The sequence below is a fragment of the Nematostella vectensis genome, chromosome 6 (genome assembly GCF_932526225.1).
Source record: "Nematostella vectensis chromosome 6, jaNemVect1.1, whole genome shotgun sequence".
Taxonomy (NCBI): domain Eukaryota; kingdom Metazoa; phylum Cnidaria; class Anthozoa; order Actiniaria; family Edwardsiidae; genus Nematostella; species Nematostella vectensis.
Window position 1 is genome coordinate 1,961,969 of NC_064039.1, and position 21,526 is coordinate 1,983,494.

Here is a 21,526-nt window from a genome sequence, read left to right on the forward strand (position 1 = left end):
TTACTGACAACTAAGCCTTCCATGGACCTTCCACGTTGAATGTTTTTTTTTTCATTTTACTTACGCGTCAAATTTATTACAGTATATTTGATATACAGCTTTCCTACGTGTTCCCGATAGGTGAAGTGATCCCGTTTTTTTTCTCTAATGTGAAAACTTGATAACAAAACACGAGTGGAAGATATCATATCTTTCAGGTGTTTCTTTTCGCCGCTTACTATTATTGACCATCTGATCACTTCAAGATAAAATTCTCCGCACTCATGTTATGTCCTCTATTGCATAAAAAATATAAACATATTGTGACAAACAAGTAATAGAAAACCTTTGGGGTTATTTTTTTTTCATTTCATTCATTTGTGTGAATTTCCGTTCACAACCTCGTTTACAACATTCGAGGTTTCGATGATATTATAGTGTACAGTATCAGAATTATGTTCTGTTTTGATGCACTAGATGTCATGTTGAAATGTTTGAGAAATGAACATATTTACATCAGAGAGACCTCACAAACAGCAAGGGGGAGGACAGCAAACTAAAGGATTTCCGCTATGATCATAGGCGATCGCATGTTCTATTCTATCGGTATTCACATGGAAACAACACCGCGACCGTTTGCTATCGGAGCCTGAAATACATGCAAGTGCACAAAAGGGCGCGCAGGCTGACGCCAAATGTGCGTGTGTCCTCTTAAAATACATGGACCCGACAGTGCTGAATAACGTATGCGCATGCGCGTGTTCTGGCGAAAACAAGCACAATCGTAGTGTTGAATCGTGCGAGTAACGAAAGGCTGACTTCAGTGGCTGTTTTGACTAAGTGTACAGCATTAAAACCATACTGTACAAAAGATGACAGATTCACTTGATAATGAGGGAGTCATAAAGAAAATTATAGCCTTATGTTTGGTCTAGTTTTCTTAGCATTCGCCAAAATGTGACAGTTCGCCGGTAAAAAGCCGCCATTTTAAAACAAAAAGGCTGGTTTAACCGCGCGGTACTGGAACTAGTCTTGCTTTTAGCAGCACTGGCCATGGAAACATGACCAATCAGCGCGCGCGTTTTACGAGTGTCGCTTTTTATATAAAAATAACACGCACAAGGCTAATACAACTGAATCGTTATGTACTCTATTAAATTATATTTCAAGTTTTATATGAAAGATTATTTTACAATGTATCCTTTATATCTTATTTACAATATAATCAAATATAAAAATATTTTAAGTCAAACAAATTGAGAAATACTTTAGTGCTTCCAATTCTGTATTGTCCTCGGCCCACTGCTGAGCCGTCACTGTGTCAATCATGCAATCAAAAGCGTCAGTGACGTCACTTTGACCATCATGCAATCAAAAGCGTCAGTGACGTCACTGTGTCAATCATGCAATCAAAAGCGTCAGTGACGTCACTTTGACCATCATGCAATCAAAAGCGTCAGTGACGTCACTTTGACCATCATGCAATCAAAAGCGTCAGTGACGTCACTTTGACCATCATGCAATCAAAAGCGTCAGTGACGTCACTTTGACCATCATGCAATCAAAAGCGTCAGTGACGTCACTTTGACCATCATGCAATCAAAAGCGTCAGTGACGTCACTTTGACCATCATGCAATCAAAAGCGTCAGTGACGTCACTTTGACCATCATGCAATCAAAAGCGTCAGTGACGTCACTTTGACCATCATGCAATCAAAAGCGTCAGTGACGTCACTTTGACCATCATGCAATCAAAAGCGTCAGTGACGTCACTGTGTCAATCATGCAATCAAAAGCGTCAGTGACGTCACTTTGACCATCATGCAATCAAAAGCGTCAGTGACGTCACTTTGACCATCATGCAATCAAAGGCGTCAGTGACGTCACTCTGACCATCATGCAATCAAAAGCGTCAGTGACGTCACTTTGACCATCATGCAATCAAAAGCGTCAGTGACGTCACTTTGACCATCATGCAATCAAAGGCAGCAGTGACGTCACTTTGACCATCATGCAATCAAAGGCAGCAGTGACGTCACTTTGACCATCATGCAATCAAAGGCAGCAGTGACGTCACTTTGACCATCATGCAATCAAAGGCATCAATTCCGCATCAGTGACAGTATTCGTCTGTCCTATCGATTGAGTATAGAAGCGTGACTCTTCCGTAAAGGAATGACGTGAATGTTGCGTGACTATCGTCTCAGCAGTAATGTGAGTGTTGCGTGATTAATATCTCAGTAGTGACATTTCTTGTAATGACGTGAATGTTGCGTGACTATCGTCTCAGCAGTAGTGTGTGTTGCGTGACTATTTTCTCAGCAGTAATGTGAGTGAGTTTTGCGTGACTATTGTCTAAGTAATGACACTACTTGCAATGGCATGAATTTTGCGTGACTATCGTCTCAGCAATAATGTGAGTGTTGCGTGACTAACATCTTAGTAGTGACATTACTTGTAATGACGGAAATGTTGCGTGACTATTGTCTAAGTAATGACGTTACTTGGATCGTTCCGTCCTGGGAGCCAGTGAGACATGTCGAACAACTGAGTGACGAGGTCCAATCTACGCTCAACACAGGCTGCCTGTGGTACGGAAGACTGAGGACTTGCGTGAGGTCCTGGTTTTCAATCTGTGGAATTATTGCGCGCCATTCTTATTAATAAGCGTGGAGTAGGGAGACCCACTCACCAGAGGCGGATAAGAATCTCATCCTGCACCCCGTTACTGCAGGCTCAAATATTTTGCGAACGCTCTGGCTTCCGTCATTCAAACTAAAGGAAGTACATTTGGTGTTTTTTTTATTGGACAGCGCCTTGCGGAGAGATGGCGTGATTGGAAGCCATTTTAGTGCTGGCTAATGAAAACGCTTCCAATATTAAAATTGACGGTAGCCAGATGGCGATTTAGCACTTGGAAACTGTCAATGAATATTGGGTTCCTTTTGATGCTTTTGATATTTTGACGAAAACGACACAAAAAAAATATAAGTAAATAAGTTGCTTTACATGCCAACAGCCACTGTGGTTCTCTTGTCAGTTCTCCACCATCTCTACCGTCTACAACATCTCCACCATCTCTACCATCTCCACCATCTCTACCGTCTACAACATTTCCACCGTCTCTACCATCTCCACCATCTCTACCGTCTACAACATCTCCACCGTCTCTACCATCTCCACCATCTCTACCGTCTACAACATCTCCACCATCTCTACCGTCTACACCATCTCCACCATCTCTACCGTCTCTACCATCTCCACCATCTCTACCGTCTCTACCATCTCCACCATTTCTACCGTCTCTACCATCTCCACCATCTCTACCGTCTCTACCATCTCCACCATCTTTACCGTCTCCACCATCTCTACCGTCTCCACCATCTCCACCATCTCTACCGTCTACAACATCTCCACCATCTCTACCGTCTCCACCGTCTCCACCATCTCCACCATCTCTACCGTCTCCACCATCTCCACCGTCTTCAACATTATCATCATCATCAATATTCAATAGGCATGTTAATCAGTCGGATGTCCGTCTTTGGGCACGTGATAAAGGCTGGTCCAAAGTGTAGCATTTTCCTGATAATTCGAAAGCTAATGTTTTTTTCCAATCTCGATTGATCAACATGCCTATTGAAAAAGATTGATAAGAATTTTCGAAGTTCGTGTCTTAAATAGTACACAATTACACAACAACCACTATCACCACCATTATCATTCATCATCATCATTACCATCGTCATCATCATCACCACCAGCATTATTTATCATCATCATTACCATCGTCATCATCATCACCACCACCGTCATTCATCATCATCATAACCATCGTCATCATCATCACCATCACATTCACCACCACAGCCATCCCCATCACCATCATCGCCATAACCATATATACCATCCCAGGCCCGTAGCCAGCTACCCGCCTCGTGACTCCACAACATTTTGACCATGAGGTGACAAATATCGTGGTGTATAAGAGTACATACTCTTATACATCGACATATATCTACAGAGTAAATCTCGACCATAGAGTCTTCCTACCTTGTATATGAGCCCGCACTGTGGTCCACAGGTCAAGACGTACTGACCCTCGGAGTCGAAAGCGAACAGCCTCCCAAAGGAGCCCCTTGTTTGCCGAGACTTGTGGCGAGGGCTATCAAGCAAGACATCTGTGTTGACAGCCCCTTCGTGAATATCGAGGTCTGCTATCTTACGGCCCATTCGATGCACACTCCACTGAGAGAACTACAAAACAATACGTCATAGGGTAAAGTTTCCGTTAATTCAAAAGGCGACCAAAACAAGTTGCCTCGTTAAACCTAACCTCCTCCGCAGGCAACTCTACTCTGTAATGGCCTTTATTTAAATTCGGGATTCCTGTTTTTGTGATTTTAAGACGCAGGAGACCCTCCCGTCTACGTTATTTTTCTCCTCTTTTCGCCACAGGAACCCCGTATAAAAAACGCTTTTACTTTCCGATGAGCAGAGAAGCCTGCGGAGGAAGTAAGCGAAACTTCTTAATTCTGCATACGATCCCCGACCTAAATGTTGATATTGTTTTGCTCGCTGTGCGCCAGAGACAGCAGAAAAAGCACTCGTAAACACACACCTAAACCGGATTACCTTGCCATCGGCGCCCATGCTGTATATAGTGGTCTCATCGACGCTGAACTGGACTGAGTAGACCTCTCCCACGTGAGCCTGCATGGCCATTAGGCAGTCGAACGTGTGCATGTCTGAAATGAACAATAGCACCCCGATATTACGGACATCTCTCCCACGTGAGCCGGCATGGCCATTAGGCAGTCGAACGTGTGCATGTCTGAAATGAACAATAGCACCCCGATATTACGGACATCTCTCCCACGTGAGCCTGCATGGCCATTAGGCAGTCGAACGTGTGCATGTCTGAAATGAACAATAGCACCCCGATATTACGGACATCTCTCCCACGTGAGCCTGCATGGCCATTAGGCAGTCGAACGTGTGCATGTCTGAAATGAACAATAGCACCCCGATATTACGGACATCTCTCCCACGTGAGCCTGCATGGCCATTAGGCAGTCGAACGTGTGCATGTCTGAAATGAACAATAGCACCCCGATATTACGGACATCTCTCCCACGTGAGCCTGCATGGCCATTAGACAGTCGAACGTGTGCATGTCTGAAATGAACAATAGCACCCCGATATTACGGACATCTCTCCCACGTGAGCCTGCATGGCCATTAGGCAGTCGAACGTGTGCATGTCTGAAATGAACAATAGCACCCCGATATTACGGACATCTCTCCCACGTGAGCCTGCATGGCCATTAGGCAGTCGAACGTGTGCATGTCTGAAATGAACAATAGCACCCCGATATTACGGACATCTCTCCCACGTGAGCCTGCATGGCCATTAGACAGTCGAACGTGTGCATGTCTGAAATGAACAATAGCACCCCGATATTACGGACATCTCTCCCACGTGAGCCTGCATGGCCATTAGACAGTCGAACGTGTGCATGTCTGAAATGAACAATAGCACCCCGATATTACGGACATCTCTCCCACGTGAGCCTGCATGGCCATTAGGCAGTCGAACGTGTGCATGTCTGAAATGAACAATAGCACCCCGATATTACGGACATCTCTCCCACGTGAGCCTGCATGGCCATTAGGCAGTCGAACGTGTGCATGTCTGAAATGAACAATAGCACCCCGATATTACGGACATCTCTCCCACGTGAGCCTGCATGGCCATTAGGCAGTCGAACGTGTGCATGTCTGAAATGAACAATAGCACCCCGATATTACGGACATCTCTCCCACGTGAGCCTGCATGGCCATTAGGCAGTCGAACGTGTGCATGTCTGAAATGAACAATAGCACCCCGATATTACGGACATCTCTCCCACGTGAGCCTGCATGGCCATTAGGCAGTCGAACGTGTGCATGTCTGAAATGAACAATAGCACCCCGATATTACGGACATCTCTCCCACGTGAGCCTGCATGGCCATTAGGCAGTCGAACGTGTGCATGTCTGAAATGAACAATAGCACCCCGATATTACGGACATCTCTCCCACGTGAGCCTGCATGGCCATTAGGCAGTCGAACGTGTGCATGTCTGAAATGAACAATAGCACCCCGATATTACGGACATCTCTCCCACGTGAGCCTGCATGGCCATTAGGCAGTCGAACGTGTGCATGTCTGAAATGAACAATAGCACCCCGATATTACGGACATCTCTCCCACGTGAGCCTGCATGGCCATTAGACAGTCGAACGTGTGCATGTCTGAAATGAACAATAGCACCCCGATATTACGGACATCTCTCCCACGTGAGCCTGCATGGCCATTAGACAGTCGAACGTGTGCATGTCTGAAATGAACAATAGCACCCCGATATTAGGGACATCTCTCCCACGTGAGCCTGCATGGCCATTAGGCAGTCGATCGTAAGACTTGGCACGCGCCTGTTCGTTGTGGCCTAACGAAGACGGCACCGCGGACGTAAAGAGACAGACGCGATATGCCCTTTAATACATTTTAGCCGTTTTTTTTTTTAATTCACGACGTGAAAGACACCAAGTTCCCTGATCAGCGAGGACGGGAACGCTGATAAACCCAGCTATCTTTGTATGCTAAGACGGAAACAATAACTTTTTTTTTTTATATAAAAACGAGTTTTGTCGGCTGAATAGCCAACAAGTTTAAAACCTTTATTTAAGACATGGAATTACAAAATTTAATATCATCGTGAATTTGCACAAATATAACACTTTCGTCAATATCAATTCAAAGAAATCAAGGCATAATCTTTAATAGAAATTCTATGATTTATTTTAAGAAAAAAAAACTTTTTGAGACCATTATCAAGCATTTGCTTTAATATTATTTATTATGCTAAGTAGTTTTACCGTAAAGTCTAATCATGCCATCCGTAGCTCCCGTCACAAGCAAGGTCCCATTGTGGTTGAATCCCGTACAATTGATGCACGACGGCGTGGGCTCGATCGGCAAATGACGCTGAAAATTTGGAATAAATAATCAAAGAGAATCTGTCAGCCGCCATTTTGTCATCCCTACAAATTAAAGCATCCAGTTTCACCGAATGGAAACTATACCTGATTTATACCTGACAGTGTGTTTTTAAACCCTGACAGAGGGAGAAAAGTCGATACCGGCGAAACATTAAATGGACAATGGCAAGAGACCATAATGGTCAATAATTTATACATTTTAAACGAAGACTTTATAAGATACTGCACTTTAATTACCATTATCGTTATCGTTATCACCATTATCATTACGAATATAATCATTTGTATTAGTATCAACGGCATGTAGCTTTAAAAATATATGGTGTAACCTAACCACATTTACCTCAACCTTTAAGGTCTTCATGTCCCAGAACTGCAGTACACCAGAATTGCTTCCAGCTGTAGTTAGGTTCGTCGTATCTCCATACTTTGTCATCGTCTGACTTAATCTATTTGAAGAATTTCTACGTGAAGCGGCCGCTGAACATACAAACGCAGTACCTGTCGGGCTACAAGACAAGGAGACCACCCTAGGAAAAGAAAAATGCAATGAAATATAAGACAAACGAGACCACCCTAGGAAAAGAACAATGCAATGAAATATACGACAAACGAGACCGCCCTAGGAAAAGAAAAATGCAATGAAGTAATGAGACTACAAAAGAGCAACGGTGACGATATGAATATAATGAATTCTCTATTAAGGCCCTGCTCCCTATTTTAAAACCTCACCATTAAGACTCCCCCTCTAGAGACGCAAAGCACCCTACCCCGTCGTAAATTGCACAAGGCGTGTCAAAGGTCAAAACAGCTGTCTAACAGACGCCTTAGTTCAAGCAAACACTTTTCATTAAAATGATTAGCCATGTGTGTTTATTAACACAAGGAAAAACAAGGATCTCCTCGATGCTGGCAGAATGTGATAACTCGCTGGCATGCCGGGATGTCAAAGGATCAGTGCACTTCGGCCTCACGTTATTTGTGTTTTGAAAATCAGTCCGTAAGACATGACGGAAAAACCTGGAATATTTGCAATTCCAGATAGAGAGAGAAGACACAATTTCTTCAGTGGCTATAGGCTCCTTGTATTACGGACTGATTTTTAAAACAATTTAAAAAAAGTCGCACTTGATATTTTGTTTGCTATAAGTTACTAAGTACTCAGAGAAATTCTCCGCCTTATTCGATGTGAAATGGGCTTATTTGAAGCGTCACGTCATGTTTCTCTGTCATTTCCCTGTGGGATGCTATAGAACACAGACAGTCATGTTTTTCCGTCATTTCCCTGTAGGATGCTATAGAACACAGAAAAAAAAAAAACAGAAAAAAACTTGATACATGCATTGCATTTCATGGAAAGTACTTATATGCCATATGTAGAGAGTACTTATATGCCATATGTAGAGAGTACTTATATGCCATATGTAGAGAGAGAGCAAGGACACCTGGCTCTGCCCTTGTGTTCACCAACCTTGGGAATCCAGCGTCAGTAGAGAGGTCGCACATGGACTTCTTGTTTTCAGTGTCATACAACCGGACTTTGCCGTTGGCTGTGCCCAAAAGAAGCTGGGAAATAAAATTAATCATTTCACAATCATATATACTGTACATACTTTAGACCAGGAATTGAACCCAGTGGCATAAATTAGTGGCACACACCAAGAGCAGCTAAATCAATATGGTAACACACACCATGTTGCGCACTCACCAGTCTGTCCGGCTTAGTGGCCCATTCGAGTGAGAGTAGTGGCGATTTGGACATGATGGTGGTACAGGTCTTGATGTCTGGATAGTTGGTCCATACTCTACAAAAATGCAGAACTATACACTTACAAATCTATGGCTGGAAATTTCAAAAGTAATTTTCTTGTATTTATGACTACAACTAGAAAAACCGTAAACAGTAGAAATAATGTGTGGAATGTGTTTTTTTCTGACCAATCACACATCAGGTTCAAACAGTCAAAACAATGTCTCAACAACAAATTCTCACTTAAAATTCGTTAGAAGACAATAAACATTCCACACATATTTTTGGGTGCTCATGGTGAAACTTAGTCTACTAAGTACAGTAGTAGGTCTAGGGGAAATATAGGCTGCCAAGGAGAAATGCCATACAGAATATCCTATCTATCTCTATTACTGCAGTTATTTTAACAAAGTCCTCATATTGAGTTAACAAATTAAGGTATATATTGGGGTAACAAATTACTTATTGGGGTATTGTTTCTGAGTTCACTTATCCGTGTTGCGTCTCTGTTCTTTCGCGTTCTCGTTTTAAACAAAGAAAAAACAAGAAGGCGAAAGAGCAGAGACGCAACATTTATAAGTGAACTGATAGAAACAAACAGGAAGGAACCTCAGCTTGTGGGTAACACATTACATACTTGACAATTCCATCCGTGTCGGCACTTGCAATTGTCCTCCCGCTGGAGCTGAAGCGGCAATGGGTGACAGCGGCATGATGCTCTTTGTACTCTTCCTGGCCAAGATGGATGAATGGTTTGGGTATGCAGTCATCTGAAAACGATGACACCAATCTTAGGTCCCCAAGGTAGTGATTGTAAACCATGTTAGGAGGTGCTGTAAAGAACATCACCAGTATCCCTTGTTTTGAGGTCAACCACGCCTAGCAGCACCATCAATGCTGCCTGTTGACAATGCTGTTTGCATAGGGCTTTTACAAATCTTCTTACAACAGATTAATGACAGTAAAACCACTTCAACCTAAAAACTCAATATTATACAGCATAAAATCTATTAAGTGTCAAAACAAGGCTAACAAAACGTGAAATCATTAAGTTGCAACAAGACTTGTATAACCTATCATAAATTTTTTGGGACAAAAGGGTTTGACTTTTATGTTAAAACTTAATACCAATCAGAGTTTGAAAACACAGTTAATGGACCATAAATAATTATTATTATTATTATTATTATGTTACTTGTTCATCTCACATGCAACTTTGTGTACCTTTAAAATGAACCAGTTTGGGTACCAAAGAATAATTTGGAATTCACAAGAAATCAATTAATATGTGATTGGCATTAGAGTATGCTTTATTTGGCTTAGTACTTTTAAGCTTTAAATTATTATTATGTAAAGAGTTTTGGCATTCAGTTTAAAAAAACATTTTTCATTCAAATATTATTATTTTTTTATTTTCATAAATGTGTATATCATAAAATTGCATAACTCTGGAGCTAAAAAAAATTAGATAAAGATAAAAACGAAATGACAAATTTCGGAGAAAAACACTGAACAACTGAACAACTGATTTACTATTTTATCTTAAGCTCTTAACCTTTGGAACTGTATCTAAAGCTCTTAACCTTAAGAATGATTATGTTTAGTCTATTTCATTCTAACATAGGTATATTATATTTAAAGTGTGATGATCATACTGTACAATTAAAGAGCTCTAGCCAGCCATGCATGTTGTTGTTTTCATTAAATACTGAAAGATAAACTATCTAAAAAAATCTAGATATATTGATTAAAAATCAAATTTTTATATTTCATTTACCAAATCCATTTGAATGTCATATAATAACCAAATCAGCGGATCAACATGGATGCTTTCTCACACTCGTTGCATATTTTGCTAGAATGACAATATGGCAGCTGATAGAGTCCCTGTATTCATTTCACTTATCATATTTTCATTTATTTCACTTATGTTGTAAGGGTAAGGTGGGGCTAGAGTAAAAACAATGATACCTACAGTTTTATTGTTAGAGTACCTATATTCTTGGGTTGGGATGTCCTGCCTTTCATGGATGGACTGCTGGATGGAGCGGAATTCATCCTAGGTAGTGTTGTAGCTCTGTGAACAGATGCACTGTCAACATCATCATGACCAGAGGTTTTCCCACTGGAACCAGAATCAAAACTCTGAGACTTTCTGGCCAGTCCAGGTCTATCTGTCTCTGTCTGTTGCTGATCTTGGGAAGATAGCTCCGGAGATGTGATTGGTGTTTCCACTGCTTCAACAGCAACATCTTGACTTTGGCTGAAATCTGGAAATGGGACGCTTGCTTTATGCTCCTCCTGTAGCGTGTAAAGTAGTCGTTCTTGTTCATGGAGCACCTGCTGTTTAAACAAATCAAACTCGTTAGGGCTGGTTAAAAGCTTTTTAACAAACAGAGATAGTGTAAGGTTAAGGAGAGTCCCAGCCCTCCATCCTGTTTGATCATGGACTCTGTAACTCTGATTCTGTTCAAATCCAAAATGAGAGCTAAAGAGAGTTTCCTCCATTTGAGTGCATGTGAGAGAGTTGGCAAGATGTTCAGAGTTTCGTGGACAGAAAAAGATAAATTTATGGTGCAATGATTGGTCAGGTTATTGGCCCTGTACAGTAGACCAATACAAGAGACTGTTCCATTAATAACTGGTCTATGTACAGTACAAGAGTCAATCACATCCTTATCTTGTTGATACACACCTGAAGTTGCTGCTGTTGCTGTTTCATAATAACTTGCTTTTTCTGCACTGCCTTTGTTTGTAAAGCATCCTCTTGAGCTTTTCCTGGCGATTTGTTTTTCTTTGGTCTCTCTTTTATCTTAGTATTAAATACTTTTTGGAAGACTGTCTTTTGGACAGGGGTGGGGGGCCTGAAAAATTATAAGCTTCGAAATGAGTGAGATTATCAATTAATACCTAAAGAATGGACAACTATTCTTATGGCGTCATATCATTAGAATTTCAAATCTTTAAAAATAAAACATAAATTAAATGAGTAGAGTTAATTGAATTGTGTAGTTAATGTGAGCCTAAAAATTCTCCCACTCAAGTGATCACAAAGTTTATCTCACTTTGGTACAACCAGGAATTCATCAGCATCTTCGTCCTCAACAGTATTGTTTCTGGCAGGTTTACTGTACTCCAGTAAGTCCAATAGCTTTGCCTTTTGTTGCTGGAGCTCTGCTGCTTCCTCAGCTAAGTCAACTACCTGTTGTTTGAGCTTGACTACCTCAGCCTCCAGCCTCTGCTGAGCACCTCTCTCCTCATTGTACTTGAGAAGTGTAGGTACAGTTGAGAAATGTTAAGGGAAAAGGCACGTTCTTTATGTATCAATGATATCAGTGATGATCGCCCCAAAGTACTGTCACTCCGATCACAGTTGAGCATAATAGCCCTACTCAAAGAACGATCACCCTAGTCTCACTCGCCATGGTTCTCATAACACCACAAGCTTAGAGGTGGTAGGGACCATATATAGTCAAGAACAGTTTTTCGAAGGGTACCTTTCAATATTTATTTTATGTTTAGTGAACGGAACTGACTTTTTACGGATTTGTTATGAAGAAATATCTTTGTGCCTAAAAAGAAAGATAGGCATAAACCTTAAAAGTAAAAAGAACATCATTTCAGCTTTCTTTTAGCGTAAGTACTATGATGTTCATTCGGGTAATAAACCACCAAAAGTCGGCCGCGTTCTTCACAAACAAACAAGAATCTTTTTATTGCTTCCTCATTTCAGCTCTCTTTTAGCGTATTATTTACCTACGATGTTTATTCAAAAATTTAAAACAAAAATGATATTAAACTTATCTCATAATTTGAAATATTTATGAAAAATAATCAACTGAAAGTATAAAATGGTCATGTACCACTCGAAGACACGAAATAGTCACCATAACCCTGTTTAAATTTCTTGTGTTGTGTTCAGAATTCCAAAAATGCAATGTACTGTTAATATGTACTGTTGTTATAAATGTTCTGTTATAAACATACTGTCATATAAATCAGAGTTAAAAGAGAAAAAGCAGTGTTTCTTGAACTTTGCAAGCTATATATGCAGTTACCTTATTGTCTGAAGGATAAAAAAATACAGTTTCTAAAGGATATGCATGTGATGGAAGAGGGTTATGATGAAATTATAAAGTGACAAGTAAAAAGTCTCCTGCCATGACTTCTGGAAGAACATCTCAAAGGTTGCATTTTGCTCTGGATTCTTGATAAAAGGTATGGCTGTGAAGAAAATTCAAACACCCAAAACAAATTGCTAGCAGCATTATAACAACATTAACAGAGTTTTAATGTTGTTATAATCATCATTTGAAGGGTGTTTTTATTATATATGGCTTTAAGCAGGTCAAATAACGTAGGATTAACAAAATAATATTCAGGTACTGCTAATGACTTTTGATTTGTAAGATAAGTTTGTGGTATCTCAAAATCAGAAAAATGGATAGAATTGGATTAAAAACAGTGCTTCTTACCAAACCATTCCCGCCACTCATTGTGTTGTTGTAGCTCCATGGCATACTTTTCAAAAAACTCAGTAACTTTTTCAATCTTATAGTTCTGTAATGCATTGACAATGTAAAGTCGCAGCAAACATGTCTCAAGCTTCCTAACATTGGCATAGTGTTGAAAATCAACTCGCTTGAAGAATCTCTTGTCTAAGTGCTCCCAGTATTGGCGCAGAGAGGAGATGTCATATATGGATACATAATACCTCAGCTGGTCCACAATTTTGGATACCTGAAGAAATACATAGATTCAATGCTAAAATCAGGGGAAGAAATCACAATGCAACTACTTTGTTGCTCCAGAGGGCTGTTTCATAAGGCTTCAAGCTTATATCTTATGCACTAGTCATTTGAAACCCCCACCCCCATGGTCAACGAGGAGGTGTGGGGTTAACAAGTGGTTTAGAGCACTTTTGAATGAGAATCTGTCCCAAATGGGTAGAGGAATTGACAGTTTTCGACTGTAAGACACGTCCCCACCCTGGGGGTTTGTAGACAAATGAATAACATCACAAATGTACTTCGCAAAAGTCATGTCTGTTTCTGGTTTAAGACTCTTTCTCTGAAACTACTGTATAGCAAGCAATTCCATGTACCAGCGGGTGGCAAACTGCATGACGAAATGTATGAAAACGAATATGAATGAATAACTAACACCAGCTGAAGATGATTTCTTTTCCATTTTTTTAGTAAGTGTTGTCTTTATGGTTATTGGTACAAATGTACTCGCTGAAGTGTTCTGGCTTTGAAAGATAAAATCCTATTTTAGATGACGTGTCTTAAATGTCAGGTAGTTGCCAATAGTTTGCATCCCGGGGTGTAGGGGCATTTGACTGCAGTTTTGTCTCGAGGGTGTGGGGGCTTTTTTCAGTTTTGTACAAGATCAAAGTCTAATCACCCACCCTTCCCTGGGACCATGGAGGTGGTGGTTTCAATTGACTCGTGCATAACCAAGAAATGTGGCACCAAAATATACTTCCGGTTTTCGTGACACTACAGTGCTTGCATGTTTATGAAAACAACTTGTTTCTCTCACGTGCAAAACTAATTTTTTCCATGTGATTACAATTCACAGCGAAAATGGATGCTTTGAAAATACTCAGCGGGTAAAAATCTTAAAGGCTGTCAAAATTTCGATCGAACAGAATCCTCTATTTGTGTGTATATTGACAGTTCCGTTGTTTTGAGGAATTCTTGAAAAAAACTATTGCTTACAAAAGAAATACGGCTGGTGTTATTTAAGACTTCAATAGACTCACCCGAAAGCTTTTATCTCTGTCTGCCTTTAGCTCGCTTTCAAAAGCCTTTACTGTGGCAGTAAAGCCTCGAAACACCAGATATTCCTTGATTAAATCTTCCAGAGCTGCCGCAGCGCCCGCCATATTTGTTGCTTGTCGAGCCTCGACTTGGTGTGACACCCGTCGTTTTGTGACCACAGGAATACCAGCTTCGGCAAAAGTAGATAAATGTGTTCCCATTTGAAAATGGATAAAATCTACACCCTTACACCAATATTCAATTTTACACGTCTAATTTTATGTAAAAAGAGTCAACGAATGATTTCTGAATATCGGATTTTGTTTGGGGGCGAGATCGTCGCTTTTGATTGGAGACGCCGATTAAAATCCGAAATTTGACCGACTCCGGCACGATAAGGTCACTAGAACTTGCTTTGGAAACGTGCATTATCAAAGAGTGCTGGAAAACGTTCGAAAAGACATGGATAAGCACGAGATTGCACCGGATGTCATCGACTCTGTACCGTCACAAGAAGTTAAGGTAAAGATAGCAAATTTTCGTTGATGTTTCAGCTGTTTCGTTATAGCAGAGGGTGCTAAGTTGTGGTAAGCTTTGTAAACTCTCTGATGACATGATGTTTTTATCGATGTAGCTAAAGTATGGTGACTTGGCTGTCAACAAGGGTAATGTGCTGACCCCAACCCAGGCAAGTGTTTAATGAGATGGCCTACTAGTTACTAGCACTGAACAGAGTTTAAAAATTGCAATTTACAGTTGTGTGGTTTTGGGGGGGGGGGGGGGGGGGGGGGGGGGAAGGGGTGGTGGGTTGAGGATGCCTTAGGGAGTGTTCAATATTTATGGCCGAGGGTATTCAGCGCCACTCCACTTGAGTTTCCTGTACAACCCCCCTTTGTTGACCCTTTGAAAACTTTGTTGACCCCCCCAGGAGAAACCCAAAAACTTTTTTGACCCCCCTCCTCTTTAAAAATCCAACTACATTTATAACACGTAATATAGATGCATCTAAACAAATCATACATTAAAAAAAACAACCAAGAAATAATATTTCTTATTGTTATAAGCCAAATGTGGCCTTGTGGCATTTTGAAACAGTAAAGAATATGTATCTATATCTATCTTTGCATGCCATATCACAAGTCCATATCACGCAGGACAATTTTATATTTTACTGCATGGGACAATCCTAATAAAAGGTAAAATCATCCTGTGTGCTTGGTCTGATAGATCTACCAGATCTGGTACTCGTGGGGAATGCATATATTTAGTTGTTTTTTTATTGATCCTATAGGTCAAGCTACTGCTACCTAGTAATAAATATTGTTGAATTTGTCATTTGTGGGAAAGCGTTCACGGCTCACCAGCAGTAAATGTAGCCTAAATATGTTATTGGCAACGCTTGGAAAGAGCTTTTCTTGCATTTTGATTACTCATTTTAATAATAATAAATAAATAAATTTCCTACTTTTAAGGGATAAAATTTTTTTGACACCCCTTCAACCACATTAAAACTTAAATGACCCCCCATTGTCGTTCCCAAAACTTTAACCCCCCCTATATGGGTACCGACCTCCCCTCGGCCATAAATAATGAACACTGCCTTATCTGTATTCTATTCAAAGTCATTTCAATATACTTCATTATGCATGCAGGCCACAAAGCTGGTCCCATGGGAATTAAGTCTTGCACAATGTCTTATTCACGTAAAGAATAGAACAGCAAAGAGTTTTTGTAACCTACCGACCCTCATAGCTATCAAGTCTCCTACATTAGGCGTGAGTCTCAAGAATTTGAACCCTTTCTCAAGCTTATTTTGCTTGAAAATATCATACACATACATTTACTGTATTCTCCCGCATCAGCTATCTTGGTACTTCTGATACATTCACTGTATTTCTCAAGATTTTTGGCAGCTATGGACCCTTCCATCACAATCTGTGTTACTACCTTCATACCCACACCAAAAACCAATCTTCATGTTGCCTCTGGCTCAGTAGAGAGTTGTGCCTCCATTGCTTAAATTCAACAACAATGACTGCAGAAATAATATACATAGTAATATACCACCTTATCCTTTGACATCCCCTATCTATCTATAATGTTGTGAGGAAATTAGAGGGGTTTGAAACTCTCGTACCCCTTGTCTTCCGGTTGCTCAGTTGAACCCTTACTAAACTCACAGTTTACCAAGATGAGCTAAATATTACTCTCTTTTCTTAGGTTCAAAACCCTCCAACCCATATTTCCTGGCCAACAGAGCAAGGTGCTTTTTACACTCTGCTAATGACAGGTGAGATAGTCAAATCCTCTTGTCAGTACTAGGACGGTGAAAAAGAGACTGAATCACGCTGCATCTAGCAAATTTTATTGTTATCTAGCAAGGTTTTTGTTTGTTTATTACCTTATGAACGTTTTTAAATCCTGTGATTTCCATGCCTAACCTAATGTCAAAAAAGACTGGCTGTTATTGACATTAAATTCCCCTGCCTAACTGCCCTGACACTTGGCTTCAAATTCAATGGAACCTGCATAAAATGCACCTCCTGGTCAGCCTCTATATAACAGACATTTTCTTAAAGTTGTGTCTTCAATTTATTTTGTAAAACACTATATGTCCATATAATGGACATATTTTTTTTGGTCCCAAGGGTATCAGATGGAGATTCCACTGTTGTAATGTAAAATGTTAGATCTCTGAAGAACGTTTCTGTTATTATTTCAGATCCGGATGCGCCAAGACGCAGTGACCCCAAATTCCGAGAATGGCACCACTGGCTTGTGGTCAATATCCCTGGCTGTGATGTAAGCAAGGGGATGACTGCCGCTGAGTACATTGGCTCGGGTCCACCTAAGGGAACTGGCCTCCATCGTTACATTTTTCTTGTGTACAAGCAGCAAGGGCAGATTACATATTCTGATCCTATCAGAAAGATGAGGTGGGATAATACGGTATTAAAAAATGTCTTTTCTCCTTCCAATGCAACCAGTAATGGATGTATGAAATCTGACTCAGGCCCATAGCCAGGATATTGAGCGGGGTGGGGGCTGGTTTACCACAAGGTTACAATTTTCAAATCCAGTAGAACCTGGATTTTACGATACTGGATTTAACGAAAACCTCGATTTTACAATGGCCCTTTTTCTCCCTGCTGGAATACAGTGATTAAGTGTATAAGAATTTACCTCGATTTTACGATATTGGATACAACGATATTCTTGATTTTACGATACAAATTTGTTCTACTGTAATTTTTACCTTGATACAACAATATTACTGATTCTGCTTATCAACATAGAGAGAAAAACTCAAGACAACACACACGTACAGTACAGTTAATCTATTTTTTGACTTCACAGATCTTGTTAAATGCAGATTACAGTCTGATAGAGAGTAACTGAACAGTCCTTCAAAGAGTACGGTTACAATATTATTATTTTGTAAGAGTTGATAATTAACCAGACCTCACTACAACAATATTTTCAATGGATTTTCCTTTATATCGTAAAATCGAGGACCTCTTTGCAATGATACCTCTATTTTACAATACATTTTATTCCTCCCGAGGCATATTGTAAACTCCAGGTTCCACTGTACTTGCCTTGTTCTAGCTCACAATGGTACTCGAAATTTCCCTTCAGAGTGGACATTCGAGTCAAGTGCATTTTGTTTTGTCTACTGGTCTGCTTCTCACAGCCTCTTGTGACCTCCATTCAGTTCCTTTTGGGGGAAATATAGGAGGACAGGCCCCTTGTTGCACTTTTAGCTTGTTTTGTTATGGGCCTGGGTAGATTTGTATAATTTGCACATTGCAAAAGAGTAATTTTTTCATAGAGATGAACAGATAATCTCCTCCCCCACATAAGCACCCCACCTGGTACATGAAATATTAAATAAGTGCTATGCGCTTATTCAAGCAACATTACAGTAATTACATGTTTGTTCTAGTGCGGAAGGGCGTGGTGGGTGCAAAGCTAGAGACTTGGCTGCCAAGTACAACCTTGGGTCCCCTGTGGCATGTAACTTGTATCAAGCTGAATATGATGACTATGTACCAAAGCTATACAAGAAGCTTAAGTAAACCGGTTGTCATGACACATGTTAACAAGCTTAAAAAGTAGTTTTGATAAAAGAACAACAGCTATGTTACATCACACTACAAGCTTTAGTTAGAATGTCTCCATGGCATTTAGGTTTATGAGCTTTCAAGTGTTGATGTCACCATGACTACTTTAGTAGAAAGCGAAACTGTTTGAGAACCATAGTGGCAGAAGACACAATAAAAAGTAGTCAGCAAACAAGTTAACGAAAGCACAGAATGTTAAACAAGGACTGACAACTATACAATTAAAAAAAGAATAGTATCATTATGATTCTCCCAATCTATCTTCTACCAGTCACACTAGATTTTATGTAACGCAAAAGAGGAAGAAAAGGATTTGTGTTACATGATATAGTTGCTGTTGCGTTATATTATGTTGGTCACACTATCAAACTTTTAGTAATCTTTTTTACCTAAATATTTTCCTTGTAACTAAAATAACAGATAAATTAATAATTTATTTAGTATAATGATAAGTTTAACAAATATTAAGCGTAAAAGATAGGCTTTAATTTGCGCAATTTATCTCCGGACCACAATATTCCCACGTCGTGTAAGCTCGCCCTTTCCGTTTCCCGGACATCCTTCATGCAAGCATGTCAACATTTATCCTTGTTGTGGGTGCAAGGCATTTGTTATCACTAATATCATTTGATTTGTTCTTTGTTAGGATAAATACCGCGCACAAAAAAAGAACACATCAATAACAGACGAGTCAGATAGAACAGAAGGCATTTACAATAAAAAGAGTGGTCCGTTTGTGCTCAAACTCCCGTCGCTCAGGGGGCGTTCTGTACAGGACCCGAAACGATACCGAGGAGTCCCCGAAATCAACCCCAAGGAATTGTGGTAATGGACAAAGGGAAAGCAGAGAAATACTTGCAATTCTTGAAGCATAATTAAGGGTTAACAGCGGCTCAATTTCTAAACAACGTGACTTAAAATATTAAATTCAAATACAATACTTATATTTATTACATTGCCCGGCGTTAAACCCATAAACAGAGTCCAAAACAAATACACAACTTTCAATTGCTACTGAAAGGAATACAGCATGAACATGGCACAGCTTTGCTCAGATCAACCACACTCTCGACCTTCCATCACTAAACTCTAAACATTTTGCGGTTCTGACACATGACTCTGACACTATAAATCTCATTTCCGGTAAACATCACCCCTAAAAATTAATATTCATTTGACAACCAAACATGTATTTCAACACGAAATTCTTGTTTACACGAGCGAATATTTACCGACACATTAAGAGGCAGCCGGTTTGGCCGAGAAGATGGAATGACAAAAGCACACTGAGTAATACACTCGAACAACCCTTCTACTACCGATGCAAGGATGTGGTATTTGTTGAAAGCAATATTATGTGAGTTTTGAATTTCCTCATGTAGTCGTGCGTACACCCCGGCATGATCTCATGATGCAAAAAAAATAACCTTAACACATTTCGCTTCCTATGAAAAGCAGCATGTCCTATCCTTTCTTTTATGGCTTGTTATGTAAAAATGATTTATCCACGCCGCGTTCTTCAAAGGAATCACAGGAATTGTTAGTTGACCCCAATTTCTGACTCAACCACTGTATTTCCCCCGCAGTCGTATATGTCGCTAAATGTTTAATATGTTTTTAAAACTGAAAGCCAATCCTTACACATTCCTTTTGTTGTCCATTACTGCAATTCCTTGGGGTTCATTTCGGGGACTCTTGGGGATCGTTTCGGGATCAGTTGGGGAACTTTTGGGGATCGTTTCGGGTCCTGGGATCGTTTCGGGTCCTGGGATCATTTCTGGTCCTGTACAGTTCTACATAATAGTTTAGGAGACCCAAGCGCGGCGTGAAGAGATACGTCCACAAGGTCAAACATAACGAAGTGTCCTTCTCAGTAGATCTTGTTCGAACATATCACGCCCTCTGAGTAGCGGTAAAAGGTCGCATACACAGCTAACTACTCGATTCAACCTTCCTTCCTCCGTACCTTGAGGGGCGAAGCACAGAGCGCGCGGTCCATTGATGTCTTGTCGAAGCGTCTAATCGGCTATACTTCTGCCGACACCCCGACACTAGACATAAAAGTACCTTTTTCTCAGGGTCCTGATGGTGCGTTTTTTCGTGTTTACTAAGATGATCCTTGCGTCCAAACGCTTTCCTGCACACTTTGCATTCGTGAGGTCGGATGCCTGTATGAATCCGCTTGTGCCGCGTTAGTTCTTCGTTGCGCGCAAACCTCCGGTTACAGTTGTGTACATCGCAGCAATAGGGTCGTTCGCCGGTGTGAATTCGCAAGTGTCCTTGTAACTGTCCATTATTACTGCATCGTATATCGCAAAAAGGACACGGGAAACGTTTCTTGCGATCTTTTGACTTAAGGCATTGCGCGGTGGTTTCCTTGGGGGAGATTTCCACGCTTAGTATGTCGTGAGGCGCTGATTCGTCTGCTTGCTGGATGCTCTCTTCTTTGGGTAACGTATTTGACATCTGGTGCTGGAAGTAGAAAGAATTTGTGTGTATCTCGCGGTAATCTTGAGTCGAATCCTGCGGAGGTGCAGGCACTGTGTTTGGAGGAAAGATAGCCATAGTTGCATAATTCAAAGGTCCGAAACTCGGATTCCACGTCGCAGCAGTAGTTACTCCTAACTCATTTTGTAGTACCAGCTGTTGTAAGTAGGTGAGTTGAGGAGCTTGGAATAAAATTGTCGGTTTGAAGACACGGAAAACACTCATGCTTGGTAGACTGACTTGCGCCGCTGAGCTCATTGTGATGAATGGGGAATCTCGGTAGTGTACTTGAGTATAAGCTATCGATACAGCCATAAAGGTCAGGCGTTGACCAATCAGGATGCTTGTAGAGTACTTATAAGAAGGCGTGAGGGCGTG

General features: G+C 40.6%; 3 protein-coding genes across 7 annotated transcripts; 1 reads left to right on the plus strand and 2 right to left on the minus strand.

Moving 5' to 3' along the window:
* Positions 1–1,117: 1,117 nt before the first annotated feature.
* Positions 1,118–14,696, minus strand: LOC116613163 (WD repeat-containing protein 91). Of its 4 annotated transcripts, none has more exons than XM_048728855.1 (14): positions 14,540–14,696; positions 13,248–13,512; positions 12,874–12,996; positions 11,838–12,057; positions 11,468–11,636; positions 10,767–11,112; positions 9,410–9,542; positions 8,731–8,827; positions 8,494–8,588; positions 7,366–7,552; positions 6,900–7,008; positions 4,615–4,727; positions 4,033–4,236; positions 1,118–2,612 (listed from the first exon to the last, which is right to left on the minus strand). In XM_048728855.1, the coding sequence occupies exons 1-14, from the start codon at positions 14,660–14,662 to the stop codon at positions 2,460–2,462; spliced, it is 2,337 nt and encodes a 778-aa protein (XP_048584812.1). In that variant the 5' UTR covers positions 14,663–14,696; the 3' UTR covers positions 1,118–2,459. The 4 variants fall into 4 exon arrangements, 2 of the variants coding, with proteins under 2 accessions (XP_048584812.1, XP_048584811.1); XM_048728854.1 differs by having other exon boundaries at positions 10,767–11,115; XR_007311892.1 differs by lacking the exon at positions 1,118–2,612 and having other exon boundaries at positions 4,201–4,236; positions 4,615–6,189; positions 10,767–11,115.
* A 94-nt stretch (positions 14,697–14,790) lies between these two features.
* On the plus strand, positions 14,791–18,902 carry LOC5505390 (protein D3). 2 transcript variants are annotated; one of them, XM_048728857.1, is made up of 5 exons: positions 14,791–15,059; positions 15,172–15,225; positions 16,758–16,827; positions 17,260–17,473; positions 18,484–18,902. In XM_048728857.1, the coding sequence occupies exons 1-5, from the start codon at positions 15,000–15,002 to the stop codon at positions 18,614–18,616; spliced, it is 531 nt and encodes a 176-aa protein (XP_048584814.1). In that variant the 5' UTR covers positions 14,791–14,999; the 3' UTR covers positions 18,617–18,902. The 2 variants fall into 2 exon arrangements, with proteins under 2 accessions (XP_048584814.1, XP_048584813.1); XM_048728856.1 differs by lacking the exons at positions 14,791–15,059; positions 15,172–15,225 and adding an exon at positions 16,169–16,312.
* A 1,412-nt stretch (positions 18,903–20,314) lies between these two features.
* LOC116613158 (early growth response protein 1) lies at positions 20,315–21,435 on the minus strand. Its single transcript, XM_032373800.2, has one exon. The coding sequence runs from the start codon at positions 21,404–21,406 to the stop codon at positions 20,594–20,596; it is 813 nt and encodes a 270-aa protein (XP_032229691.1). The 5' UTR covers positions 21,407–21,435; the 3' UTR covers positions 20,315–20,593.
* Between the last annotated feature and the right edge of the window lie 91 nt (positions 21,436–21,526).